Consider the following 13,903-nt stretch of genomic DNA (forward strand, 5'->3'; position numbering starts at 1 on the left):
ACTGTTGTTACCGTCATCTGGTGTCACCATCACTTGTGTGCCACCATCTATCGGGTGACACCATTCCCTGTACTCTGACCACCGCATGGGGCCAGGCACAGGCAGCTCTGCGTTGTCACCATGCTGTTACTGAGCCTCTCACTGTTGTTTGTCACCCCTCCAGACCTGCCTACCGCAGGACCCGGTGACACCGGAAACCTCTGGTGCTGTCACCATCGTCTGTCATGAGGACGGGGACATGCACGGTGGTGAACTCTGTGCCACCACCAGAGGGGACTGTGTGACACCAGCGTGGCACAGCCGTGATGCGGTGTCATCACCGTTGGGCGTCACTCCTGGCAGCTGGCGCCGGGTGTCACCGTCATGCAGAGGGGACAAAAAAAACCCTGGGGACATTGAGCCGAAGCTGGGGACACCGTGACCACCTGGAGGACTTCCCAGGGAAGTGGGAACACCACATGACAATGTCACACCACCAAAATTGGGGACATCCCTGTGTCACACCCCAAAGCTTGGGACACCTTCATGGCACCCTGGTGGTGTCATATCCTAGAGTTGTGAACACCCCCCAGAGTTTGGGAGAGCCCTCTGGAGACGCCATCTGTGCCCTCCCCCACAGAAAACATTGTTCCCATGGGGCGGGGTTGACACCCCTCACTTTTCTAATTAAGGTTTATTTTTGATAATGGAGGTTGGGGGATGTCCTCCCCATGTAAGTGATAAAGGGCAGAGGAGCGGCTGTGGGGCTCCATGTGTCACACTGGGGATGAACTCTGGGGACAGAGGTGACTGCAGCATCCTGGCCCCATCGCCCCTATGGCCCTATAACCAGTACAGCTCCATCTCGTAGCCATCCCTCGTCCGTATCCCACAACGTTATCCCATCCCATATCCATCATATCCACCCCACAGCCATCTCAAACCCATCCCATATCCATACCCCCACATCCTATCCCCATCCCTAACCCTATATCCATAGCCATTCCGAATCCTTATCCCCACATGCATCCCATGTCCATTCCATCTACTTATCCCAAGCCACTATCATCCCAATCCCATCCCGTGTCCATATTTCATCCCCAATCCATCCCACATTCTTCAGTGTTGGTCCCATGTCCATCCCAAGCCCATCCCATATATATTCCATTTTCCTATCTCCCATTCCATATCCACCCCATATCCATATCCCCACACCCCAACCCTACATTTCACATCCCAATGCACATCCAACATCCCAAGCCCAGTTCCAAACCTCATATCCCAACCCCACATCCAAGCCCCACCTCCCACCTGTCAATCCCATTCCCATCTCGCACCCCCTATAGCAGTAGGGCGCACCCCGAGGCCCCACCCACGGCCCGCCCCCTGCCGCGCTCCTCCCACCAATAGCGCAGCGCAACGCCGCACCGCCCCCGGGCTCTCATTGGGCAGGTGCCGGACCGTCCCAGCCCCGGGCTCTCATTGGTCAGGTGCCGGTCCGTCCCGCCCCCGGGCTCTCGTTGGGCACGTGCCGATCCGTTCCGCCCCCGGGCTCTCGTTGGTCAGCGGCAGCGGCGCCGGCTCCGATTGGCTGAGGCGCGGCGCGCGGGAACGGCCGTTGGCAGCCGGCCTAGAGCTCTTCTCCCCTCAGGCGGCGGCGCTCCCGCAGCCCTGGCCGCCCCGCACCGCCGCTGCGCGCCGGAGCTGTCCGGGCAGCACCGAGACGGAACCGCGGCACGACGGGAGCGGTGCTGAGCACAGCAGAGCCGGAGCCGGGAGGGACGGAGAGCGGCGCCGGGACAGGGGAGGAAGCCTGGTGGGGTGAGGGGCTGGGAAGGCGGGGGGGGGATAGGGAGGCAGGCGGGGCTGCAGCGGCTGTGGTATCGGGGTACATGGGGCGATAGGGGTGGGTACAAAGGGATTTAGGGCAGCAGAGGGCTGTGAGGGGGAAACGGGGGGACACGGTGCTATAGGGAGCGTTGGGGGCCGGGAGGGGCTGGCGAGAGCTACGGGGAGGGATATAGGGGGCTGGGGGAGGACCTAAGAAACTGTGGCTCTATGAGTGGCTGTAGGGGGAATGGAGGTGGGATAGAAGGGGATGTGGGGCTACAGGGAGCAGTGGGAGGGCTGTAGGCGTGGTATAGAGAAACAGGCATGACAGGGGTCTGTGGGTGGGATTGGGGGGGAAGTAGAGAGGTGTAAGGTTATAAAAGGCTGCAGAGAGACAATAGGGGGTTTGCGTGGGCACAGGGAAATAGAGGGTAATGTGGGGTGACACCGGGCACAAGACGGGAATGTGAGAGAGAAGACCCAGTTGGAGGCACAGATAGAGGCAAGCTGAGGGGGATAAAGAGGGAGAATCTCAACGGGGCAGGGAAAAAAAAAAAACAAAAGGAAAAATGAGAATGAAAAGTAAGAAAAAAAAAGATGGAAAAAGAAAAAAAAATGGAAGTGCTGAAAACAGAAAAAAAGAGGCACAGAGGATGAAAAAAAGTAAAAAGCAATCCATGTATATCAAGAGAAAGCAAGTAGGAAAGCTAACTGCAGCAGAGCAAAGGAAAGCAACCTTGCAGGAATGGAGGAGTGTGGGAAGAGCTGAGCCCCGGCCTGGCACAGGAGCTGCGTGGCAGGAGAAGAAGCTGAGCCCAAAGGTAAGAGGAGCTCCTTGGGGCTTTTTGTGGGCTTGAAGCAAAGCTGAGAAGCTGTGCCCGGGAGGAGGTGTGGGTAGCTCCAGGCCACCTTGCTGTCTCCCCAAGAGAAAGGCAAAGGGCGGAGGAGGTTGAAGGGGAGCTACCGGGCATGGGCTTGCTCAGCAAGGGGAGCAGAAGCCTGAAGGGCACGAGAAGGGAATAGAGAAGGGCATGCAGAAGGGGAGAAGCAGCGAGCAGAGTTAAGAGGCACTTGTCAGAGCAGCAAGCAGAGCAGGCAAGTGTTGAGATTGGGAGTGAGTAGCAGGAAAAGGCAAGAGCACCAAGAAAAAGGAGGCGAGGGGCAAGCAGCTCAGGTAGGGAAGGGAGGGGACAGCAGCTCAGGTAGGGAAAGGAAGGGCATGCAGCTCAGGTAGGGAAAAGGAAGGGCATGCAGCTCAGGTAGGGAAGGGAGGGGACAGCACCTAAGCTAGGAAAGTGAGTGGATAGCAGGTGAGGTAGGTAAGTGAGGGGACAACCAGTAAGGAAGCCAAGTGAGCAAACATCTGCTCAAGTACGTAGCGAGGGGCAAGGAGCTCAGCTCGGTAAGTTAGGGGGAAGCAGCTCAGGTAGGGAATGAGAGGGGCCAGCAGCTCAGCTAGGAAAGCGAGGGGCAAGCAGGTCAGCTAGGTAATTTTTGGAACAAGCAGCTCAGGTAGGTAAAGGAAGGGACAGCAGCTCAGGTAAGAAGAGCAGGCAAGGGAATGGTAGGATAGGGCAAGGGGGGAGGTGAGGGTGAAAAGAAAGAATGGGGAGGGTAGGGAGGGCTTAAAGGGGGTTTCAGGAGTACCTATGATTATAAAAAAAAAAAAGAAAAATGAAAAACAAGAAAAAAAGGTGAAAGAAAAAAGAGAAAGGGAAAAAAAAAGAGTAATAAAGGAAAAAAATAAAAAAGGAAAAAAGAAAAAAAAATGGAAAACAAAAAGAGAAAACCAAGATGAAAAAGAAAAAGATGAAAATAGAAAAAAATGAGAAAAGAGAGAGAAAAATGAAATAAAAAAGAAAAGTGCAATGAAAAAAAAAGAAAAAAGAATAAAAAAAAAGAAAAAAAGAGTGAAAATGAAAAAAGAAAACCAAGATGAAAATGAGAAAAAATAGATGAAAACAAAAAAAAAAAGGAAGAGAGAAAAAAAAAAAAAAGAACAAGTGCAATGAAATGAAAAAAGAAACGAAAGCATAAAAAAAGAAGAAAAAGAAAAAAGCCCAAAAAGGTCAGAAAAAAAAGAAATGAGAAAAGAAGAAAAAAGCCAAGTAAACAGTCAAGAATAACAGCTGAGAAAAGACTGGATGGCCAAAATGTAGAGAAAGCAAAGCAGAGCACAGCAAGGGAAAGCAAGGCGAGAGTAGCAGCAAAAGGCAGGAGAATGAAGAAGGAGGGAGTGAAGAGCAGGAAAGGTGAGTTTGCCATAAGGCAAGGGGGAAGGGGAGGGGAAAGGGAGAAAAGGGGGGGTACGGGAGGGGAGGGGAAGGGAAGGAGGGGGGGAGAGGAGAGAGGGGAGGGGAGGAAGGGAAAAATGGGAGGGAGGGGGGAGGGGAGGGTTGAAGGGAAAATAGAGAAAGAAGAGGCAAAGAAGAGACTCAAAAGTACAAAGCGGTGCACGTAAATGTAGAGGAAGCAAGTAGGGAAGCTAAGGGTAGCAGGGCAAAGGAAAGCAAAGGAAGGCAGTGAATGAGAGAAAGCAATCTTGCAGGAATGGTGGAGTGTGGGAAGAGCTGAGCCCCGGCCTGGCACAGGAGCTGCGCGGCAGGAGAAGAAGCTGAGCCCAAAGGTAAGAGGAGCTCCTTGGGGCTTTTTGTGGGCTTGAAGCAAAGCTGAGAAGCCGTGCCCGGGAGGAGGTGTGGGTAGCTCCAGGCCACCTTGCTGTCTCCCCAAGAGATGCGGGCTGTGGGCTAGGCAGCGGGCAGGAGTGCTGGCCAGAAGCAAGCATCTGTGTGGAGAAAGGCAAAGGGCGGAGGAGGTTGAAGGGGAGCTACCGGGCATGGGCTTGCTCAGCAAGGGGAGCAGAAGCCTGAAGGGCACGAGAAGGGAATAGAGAAGGGCATGCAGAAGGAGAGAAGCTGCGAGCAGAGTTAAGAGGCACTTGTCAGAGCAGCAAGCAGAGCAGGCAAGTGTTGAGATTGGGAGTGAGTAGCAGGAAAAGGCAAGAGCACCAAGAAAAAGGAGGCGAGGGGCAAGCAGCTCAGGTAGGGAAAAGGAAGGGCATGCAGCTCAGGTACGGAAGGGAGGGCCCTGCAGCTCAGGTAGGAAAGTGAGTAGATAGCAGGTGAGGTAGGTAAGTGAGGGGACAACCAGTAAGGAAGCCAAGTGAGCAAACATCTGCTCAAGTACGTAGCGAGGGGCAAGGAGCTCAGCTCGGTAAGTTAGGGGGAAGCAGCTCAGGTAGGGAATGAGAGGGGCCAGCAGCTCAGCTGGGAAAGCGAGGGGCAAGCAGGTCAGCTAGGTAATTTTTGGAACAAGCAGCTCAGGTAGGTAAAGGAAGGGACAGCAGCTCAGGTAAGAAGAGCAGGCAAGGGAATGGTAGGATAGGGCAAGGGGGGAGGTGAGGGTGAAAAGAAAGAATGGGGAGGGTAGGGAGGGCTTAAAGGGGGTTTCAGGAGTACCTATGATTATTAAAAAAAAAAAAAAGAAAAATGAAAAACAAGAAAAAAAGGTGAAAGAAAAAAGAGAAAGGGGAAAAAAAGAGTAATAAAGGAAAAAAATAAAAAAGGAAAAAAGAAAAACAAATGGAAAACAAAAAGAGAAAACCAAGATGAAAAAGAAAAAGATGATAATAGAAAAAAATGAGAAAAGATAGAGAAAAATGAAATAAAAAAGAAAAGTGCAATGAAAAAATAAGAAAAAAAAAATAAAAAAAAGAAAAAAAAGAGTGAAAATGAAAAAAGAAAGCCAAGATGAAAATGAGAAAAAATAGATGAAAACAAAAAAAAAAAAGGAAAAGAGAAAAAAAAAAAGAACAAGTGCAATGAAATGAAAAAAGAAACGAAAGCATAAAAAAAGAAGAAAAAGAAAAAAGCCCAAAAAGGTCAGAAAAAAAAGAAATGAGAAAAGAAGAAAAAAGCCAAGTAAACAGTCAAGAATAACAGCTGAGAAAAGACTGGATGGCCAAAATGTAGAGAAAGCAAAGCAGAGCACAGCAAGGGAAAGCAAGGCGAGAGTAGCAGCAAAAGGCAGGAGAATGAAGAAGGAGGGAGTGAAGAGCAGGAAAGGTGAGTTTGCCATAAGGCAAGGGGGAAGGGGAGGGGAAAGGGAGAAAAGGGGGGGTACGGGAGGGGAGGGGAAGGGAAGGAGGGGGGGAGAGGAGAGAGGGGAGGGGAGGAAGGGAAAAATGGGAGGGAGGGGGGAGGGGAGGGTTGAAGGGAAAATAGAGAAAGAAGAGGCAAAGAAGAGACTCAAAAGTACAAAGCGGTGCACGTAAATGTAGAGGAAGCAAGTAGGGAAGCTAAGGGTAGCAGGGCAAAGGAAAGCAAAGGAAGGCAGTGAATGAGAGAAAGCAATCTTGCAGGAATGGTGGAGTGTGGGAAGAGCTGAGCCCCGGCCTGGCACAGGAGCTGCGCGGCAGGAGAAGAAGCTGAGCCCAAAGGTAAGAGGAGCTCCTTGGGGCTTTTTGTGGGCTTGAAGCAAAGCTGAGAAGCCGTGCCCGGGAGGAGGTGTGGGTAGCTCCAGGCCACCTTGCTGTCTCCCCAAGAGATGCGGGCTGTGGGCTAGGCAGCGGGCAGGAGTGCTGGCCAGAAGCAAGCATCTGTGTGGAGAAAGGCAAAGGGCGGAGGAGGTTGAAGGGGAGCTACCGGGCATGGGCTTGCTCAGCAAGGGGAGCAGAAGCCTGAAGGGCACGAGAAGGGAATAGAGAAGGGCATGCAGAAGGAGAGAAGCTGCGAGCAGAGTTAAGAGGCACTTGTCAGAGCAGCAAGCAGAGCAGGCAAGTGTTGAGATTGGGAGTGAGTAGCAGGAAAAGGCAAGAGCACCAAGAAAAAGGAGGCGAGGGGACAGCAGCTCAGGTAGGGAAAAGGAAGGGCATGCAGCTCAGGTAGGGAAGGGAGGGGACAGCACCTAAGCTAGGAAAGTGAGTGGATAGCAGGTGAGGTAGGTAAGTGAGGGGACAACCAGTAAGGAAGCCAAGTGAGCAAACATCTGCTCAAGTACGTAGCGAGGGGCAAGGAGCTCAGCTCGGTAAGTTAGGGGGAAGCAGCTCAGGTAGGGAATGAGAGGGGCCAGCAGCTCAGCTGGGAAAGCGAGGGGCAAGCAGGTCAGCTAGGTAATTTTTGGAACAAGCAGCTCAGGTAGGTAAAGGAAGGGACAGCAGCTCAGGTAAGAAGAGCAGGCAAGGGAATGGTAGGATAGGGCAAGGGGGGAGGTGAGGGTGAAAAGAAAGAATGGGGAGGGTAGGGAGGGCTTAAAGGGGGTTTCAGGAGTACCTATGATTATAAAAAAAAAAAAAGAAAAAAAGAAAAACAAGAAAAAACGGTGAAAGAAAAAAGAGGGAAAAAAAAGAGTAATAAAGGAAAAAAATAAAAAAGGAAAAAAGAAAAAAAAATGGAAAACAAAGAGAGAAAACCAAGATGAAAAAGAAAAGATGAAAATAGAAAAAAATGAGAAAAGAGAGAGAAAAATGAAATAAAAAAGAAAAGTGCAATGAAAAAAAAAGAAAAAAGAATAAAAAAAAAAGAAAAAAAGAGTGAAAATGAAAAAAGAAAACCAAGATGAAAATGAGAAAAAATAGATGAAAACAAAAAAAAAAAAGGAAAAGAGAAAAAAAAAATAGAACAAGTGCAATGAAATGAAAAAAGAAACGAAAGCATAAAAAAAGAAGAAAAAGAAAAAAGCCCAAAAAGGTCAGAAAGAAAAGAAATGAGAAAAGAAGAAAAAAGCCAAGTAAACAGTCAAGAATAACAGCTGAGAAAAGACTGGATGGCCAAAATGTAGAGAAAGCAAAAGCAGAGCACAGCAAGGGAAAGCAAGGCGAGAGTAGCAGCAAAAGGCAGGAGAATGAAGAAGGAGGGAGTGAAGAGCAGGAAAGGTGAGTTTGCCATAAGGCAAGGGGGAAGGGGAGGGGAAAGGGAGAAAAGGGGGGGTACGGGAGGGGAGGGGAAGGGAAGGAGGGGGGGAGAGGAGAGAGGGGAGGGGAGGAAGGGAAAAATGGGAGGGAGGGGGGAGGGGAGGGTTGAAGGGAAAATAGAGAAAGAAGAGGCAAAGAAGAGACTCAAAAGTACAAAGCGGTGCACGTAAATGTAGAGGAAGCAAGTAGGGAAGCTAAGGGTAGCAGGGCAAAGGAAAGCAAAGGAAGGCAGTGAATGAGAGAAAGCAATCTTGCAGGAATGGTGGAGTGTGGGAAGAGCTGAGCCCCGGCCTGGCACAGGAGCTGCGCGGCAGGAGAAGAAGCTGAGCCCAAAGGTAAGAGGAGCTCCTTGGGGCTTTTTGTGGGCTTGAAGCAAAGCTGAGAAGCCGTGCCCGGGAGGAGGTGTGGGTAGCTCCAGGCCACCTTGCTGTCTCCCCAAGAGATGCGGGCTGTGGGCTAGGCAGCGGGCAGGAGTGCTGGCCAGAAGCAAGCATCTGTGTGGAGAAAGGCAAAGGGCGGAGGAGGTTGAAGGGGAGCTACCGGGCATGGGCTTGCTCAGCAAGGGGAGCAGAAGCCTGAAGGGCACGAGAAGGGAATAGAGAAGGGCATGCAGAAGGAGAGAAGCTGCGAGCAGAGTTAAGAGGCACTTGTCAGAGCAGCAAGCAGAGCAGGCAAGTGTTGAGATTGGGAGTGAGTAGCAGGAAAAGGCAAGAGCACCAAGAAAAAGGAGGCGAGGGGCAAGCAGCTCAGGTAGGGAAAAGGAAGGGCATGCAGCTCAGATAGGGAAAAGGAAGGGCATGCAGCTCAGCTAGGGAAGGGAGGGGACAGCAGCTCAGGTAGGGAAAAGGAAGGGCATGCAGCTCAGTTAGGGAAAAAGGAGGGCACAGCAGCTAAGCTGTGTGTTATGGGAAGTAATGTCAGTGATCTGAATGGCAGTAACCTGCTGTTCTGCATGGGGCTGTTGTGGAAGTTTACTGTTCAGACTTTCTTAGTGAGCTCTCCCTAGATTGTTTCTGTCCTATTTCTACACTTGCTTTGTTTTTTTCCAGTCCTCTCCAATGAACAGCCCTGTGGCAATGATGCGGAATCTGCACCTGAAGGACTGAGAGGAAGAACATCAGAAGGCAGCAGCTGCAGTGTGTGGTGTTACAGGACAGCGCTGCGTGTGCCGCCCAACTTGGCACTCCATGTCTTATCTGGTTGTACTCAATCAATAAACGATCACAATTACGGACTCAAAAAGAATAAGGCTGTCTTTTTCACCTTAGAGGAAAAAGGGGGCGATGGCAAGGAATGAGAGGCAGGTGAGGTCAGCTGTACAAAATCCCAACACAGATGGATAAGCTGCTTCATTAACAAGTCCAGCTTTTTCTGCGGCGGTGACCAGCATCTGTGCTGTTGTTTATCTGCAGTCAGGAATGTCATATTGCCTCTTTTTTCAACCCCCATTTACTCTTTCACAAAAGAGTATCAACTTTTGATACTGGTTCTGCAAACTGGGGAAGAGTAGCTTACAGAATGCCAACTGCTGCAGTGGACAGGTTGGAAGACAGCTGCTCCACCCGCCCATCTGCCACGGCAGCTCCTTGCTGGATGTGCCTGTGATAACTGCTTAGCTCCTGCCAGCAATCCCCTCACAATGGGGAGGAGAGCAGCACTTGCACAGTTGGTTTTACAAGCACTAAACAAGCACAACTAAAACGCTCAAGGGAGACTGTCTTAAAGCACAGTCACAGAATGTCTGTTATACTGAAGACTAAAGGATATCACTTCCAATTGGCATCAGAGAGAAGACACAGAATAGGAGAATCACAGAATTGCCGGGGTTGGAAGGGACCTCAAGGATCATGAATCTCCAACCCCCCTGCTACATGCAGGGCCACCAACCTCCACATTTCACACTAGACCAGGCTGCCCAGGTTCCCATCCAATCTGGCCTTGAACACCTCCAGGGATGGATGGGGCATCCACAATCTCTCTGGGCAGCTGTTCCAGCACCTGACCACTCTCTGTAAAGAACTTCCCCCTGACATCCACCCTAAATCTTCCCTCCCTCAACTTCAAACCATTTCCCCTCGTCCTGCAGTTTTCTACCCTTTCCAAGAGTTGACTTCCCTCCTGCTTGTAGGCTCCCTTTAGGTGCTGAAATGCTGCAATGAGGTCACCCTGCAGCCTTCTTTTCTCCAGGCTGAACAAGCCCAGCTCCCTCAGCCTGTCCTCATAAGGGAGGTGCTCCAGTCCCCTGATCATCTTTGTGGCCCTCCTCTGGATCCTCTCCAACAGCTCCCTGTCTTTCTTGTACTGGGGGCTCCAGACGTGGTCGCAGTACTGCAGATGGGGCCTCACAAGAGCGGAGTAGAGGGGGACAATCACCTCCCTGTCCCTGCTGGCCACCCCTCTTCTGATGGAGCCCAGGATTCCATTTGCTTTCCCACCTGCAAGGGCACACTGCTGGCTCATGCTAAGCTTTTCATCTATCAGGACCCCCAGGTCCTTCTCCACGGGGCTGCTCTCAAGGACCGCTCCTTCCAGTCTGTATGGATGCCTGGGATTCCTCCGGCCCAAGTGCAAAACCTTGCACTGTGCTGTGTAGGACCTGATCAGGTTCACCCGGGTCCGCCTTTCCAACCTGTCGAGGTCCCTCCAAATGGCATCCCTTCCTTCAGCCGTGTCAACCGCACCGCTCAGCTTGGTGTTGTCAGCAAACTTGCTGAGGGTGCACTCGATTCCACCATCCATGTCATTGATAAAGGTGCTAAAGAGCACCGGTCCCAAGACAGAGCCCTGTGGGATGCTGCTCGTTACTGGCCTCACCTGGACATAGGGCCATTAATAACCACTCTTTGTCTGAGGCCTTACAACAAATTCCTTATCCATCGAGTGGTCCACCCATCAAATCCACATCCCTCCGGTTTGGAGATAAGGATGTGGTGGGGGACCGTGTCAAAGGCCGTGCTCAAGTCCGGGGAAATGACATCGGTCACCCTCCCCTTGTCCACCGATGCCGTCACTCCATCACAGAAGGCCACCAGATTGGTTAAGCATGACTTCCCCTGCTGAAGCCGTGCTGGCTGTCTCAGATCACACGCTCACTCCTCATGTGATCAAGCATGTCATCCAGGAGGATCTGTCCCATCATCTTCCCAGGCACAGAGGTGAGACTCACCGGCCTGTAGTTCCCGTGTCCTCCTTGCTCCCTTTCTTGCCAACGGCAGTGACGTGACCCTTCCTCCAGGCATCCGGGACCTCACCTGACAGCCACGACTTCTCAAATATGATGGAGAGCGGCTCGGCAGCCAGCTTCTTCAGAGCCCTGAGATGCACGCCATCCTGCCCATAGACTTGTACACGTTCAGTCTCACATCTCACCATCTATCTGCTCCATAGACTTGCACACGTTCAATCTCATCAGGCAGTCTCTCTGCTCTGCCCTCACAGCAGGGGGTATTTACCACCCCAGTCCCCACCTGGAGGTTTATGGATGCAGGGCTCGGGGACGTGACAAACTCTGGAATCCTGGCTGCCAGTGAAGACCGAGGCACAGAACTCATTCTGTACCTCAGCCTTCTCTCCATCTGTTGCAGGCAGTTCTCCTTTTACATTTACAAAGGAGGCACACTTGCTTTGACCTGTCTCTTCTGGCCAATGCACGTGTAGAAAGTCTTCCTGTTGTTTTTCACGTCCCTCTCCAAGTTCAGTTCTGCGCCTTGTGTTTCCTGATCCCACGTCTGCAGGTCCAGACATCCCTGTATTCTTCCCAGGTGACACGGCCTGTTAGCCCTGTATTGCTCCAGGTGACACGGCCTGTTTGTTAGCCCTGTATTGCTCCAGGTGACACGGCCTGTTAGCAGAGCTCGTTGCTCCTTGCTTTGCCCCCAGCTGCCCAGCAGGTCTGCGCCGAGCCGATGGGCTTCCTGCGTCCTCTGCTTTCTATTCAGAGGGACGGAGAGCTCTTGTGCTCTCAGAAGGGAAGGCAGCCTTGAAGAGCAGCCAGCTTTGCTCACCATCTTTGTTTTTACAGACAGATCCCCAGAGATCTGGGCCATCAGCCCGTGAAAGCTTAAAGCTCGCCGTCCCAAAGCTCAGGTCCTGCCCCACTCCTTGCCATGCCCACATCCCTCGGATCACCAACCCCACAAGCCGTGCTCACTGCAGCCAGGCTGCCCCAACCTGAACACCTTTCACTCATCATCTCCTCCGCACTGCTGAGCAGCAGATCCAGCCACGCTTCACCTCTGGTCGGTCTGCCCAACGCCCGGAGCACAAAGTGACCATGGCTGCATTCCAGGAGCCTCCTGGAGCTCCTGGAGCTGGCCGTCTGTCCTTCCAGCAGATCTCCAATGGCTGCAGTCCTATTTTTGTAAAGATAACTGGTATTTCTGGGAGGAAATGTCCTATTTTTGGGAGAAAATGTCATACTGAGGACTGTAATGTCATATTGTTTGGAGAAAACATGAGGTATTTCTAAGAAAACTGTGACTCCCTGGAGAAAGTATCACATTATGGGGAAGGAGGGGTATTGTAATGTTGTATTTTTTGGAGGAAACGTGAAGTATTTCTAAGGAAACTGATATTTCTGGGAGGAAATATCATAATTTTGGAAGAAAATTTCATATATCTCTGATAAAGCTGGCATTCTGGGAGAAAATATCATGGATTTTGGAGAATGCTTGTATTTCCGGGAGAAAATATCGCATTTTTGGAACAAATTGTCATATTTAGGATTGAAAAGTGATCTTTCCGGAAGAAAACATCGTGATTTGGGAGAACACTGATATTTGTGGGTTATAACGTTGTTTTTCGGCACTAGTGACACGAGAGAAGAGGCTGAAGCCCAGCTCACTACAAGCTCCCTTCAGGTAGTTCTAGAGAGCAGTAAGGTCTTCCTGAGCCTCCTCTTCTCCAACTGAACAACCCCAGCTCCTTCAGCCGCTCCTCGTGAGCTCTGTGCTCCAGACCCCTCGCCAGCCTTGGCGCCCTTCTTTGAACCCGCTCCAGGGCCTCGATGTCTTTCTGGCAGTGAGGGGCCCAAAAGTGGACACAGCACTCGAGGTGCGGCCTCACCAGAGCTGAGGACAGGGGGACAATCACTGCCCTGTTCCTGCTGGCCACACCGTTCCCGATGCAGGCCAGGATGCCATTGGCCTTCTTGGCCACCCGGGCACACTGCTGGCTCATTTCAGCCCAGCATCCATCAACACCCCCAGGTCCACTTCCTCTACGCATCTTCCAGCCGCTCCGCCCCCAGCCTGTAGCGTCGCCTGGGGTTGTTGCAGCCAAAGCGCAGGACCTGGCCTTTGGCCTTGTTGGAACTCATCCCATTGGCTTCAGCCCAGCTCTCCAGCCTGTCCAGATCCCTCTGTGGGGCCTCGCTACCCCCAGGCAGATCCACACTTCCAGCCAGCCTGGTGTCATCTGCAAACTTCCCGAGGGTGCACTCAGTGCCCTCAGCTCATCAAGAAAGATCTTGAGGAGGACAGGCCCCAGCACCGACCCCTGGGGAACAGCACTGTGACCCACAGATACCACTTTTCTCACAGATACGTGACATTTTCATCCGGGAACACTATTTTAGTCCCCTACACATGATCTCTTCCATCAAAAAACAAGGACATTTTCTCCCAGATAGACCACTTTTCTCCTAACTATGTGACCGATTATCCGGGAAATACCCATTTTTTCCTAAAAATATGGCGTTTACTCCCAGAAATACCAGCTTTCTCACATACATGTGATCTTTTCCCCCCAAAACAAGACATTTTCTCCCAGAAATACCACTACGCTTAGAAATACCTCACGTTTCATCCCAAGAATACTACTTGACGCTCCTCAGGATCACACTTACTCCCAGAAAAATGGCAGTTTCTTCCAGATAGACCAGTTTTCTCCCAAATACATGACATTTTCTCCAAGATAGACCACTTTTCTCCCAAAGACGGGACATATTCCCCCAGAAATACCAGCTTCGTCTTAAAAATACGGCCTTTTTTCCCAAAATACCAGCTTTCTCACAAACACCTGTCATTTTCCAACCAAGGATGCTACTATCTCCCAGAAACAGCAGTTTTCTGAGAAATACCTGACATTTTCTCTCAAAAGTACTACTTGACACTCCTCAAGAGGACATTTTCTCCCATATTTACCGTATTTTCTCCCCAAAGGACCAGTCGTCACACCAAAAAT

General features: G+C 51.1%; 1 protein-coding gene across 1 annotated transcript; it reads left to right on the forward strand.

Annotated features, from left to right (window-relative positions):
* The first annotated feature begins 305 nt into the window (after positions 1-305).
* Positions 306-5,790, forward strand: LOC149913357 (uncharacterized). Its single transcript, XM_090129865.1, has 4 exons — positions 306-326; positions 980-1,795; positions 2,553-4,061; positions 4,358-5,790. The coding sequence occupies exons 1-3, from the start codon at positions 306-308 to the stop codon at positions 2,664-2,666; spliced, it is 951 nt and encodes a 316-aa protein (XP_089985991.1). The 3' UTR covers positions 2,667-4,061; positions 4,358-5,790.
* The last annotated feature ends 8,113 nt before the right edge of the window (positions 5,791-13,903 follow it).

This window comes from Phasianus colchicus, chromosome 38 (assembly GCF_987193195.1).
Source record: "Phasianus colchicus chromosome 38, bPhaCol1.hap1.1, whole genome shotgun sequence".
Classification (NCBI taxonomy): Eukaryota; Metazoa; Chordata; class Aves; order Galliformes; family Phasianidae; genus Phasianus; species Phasianus colchicus.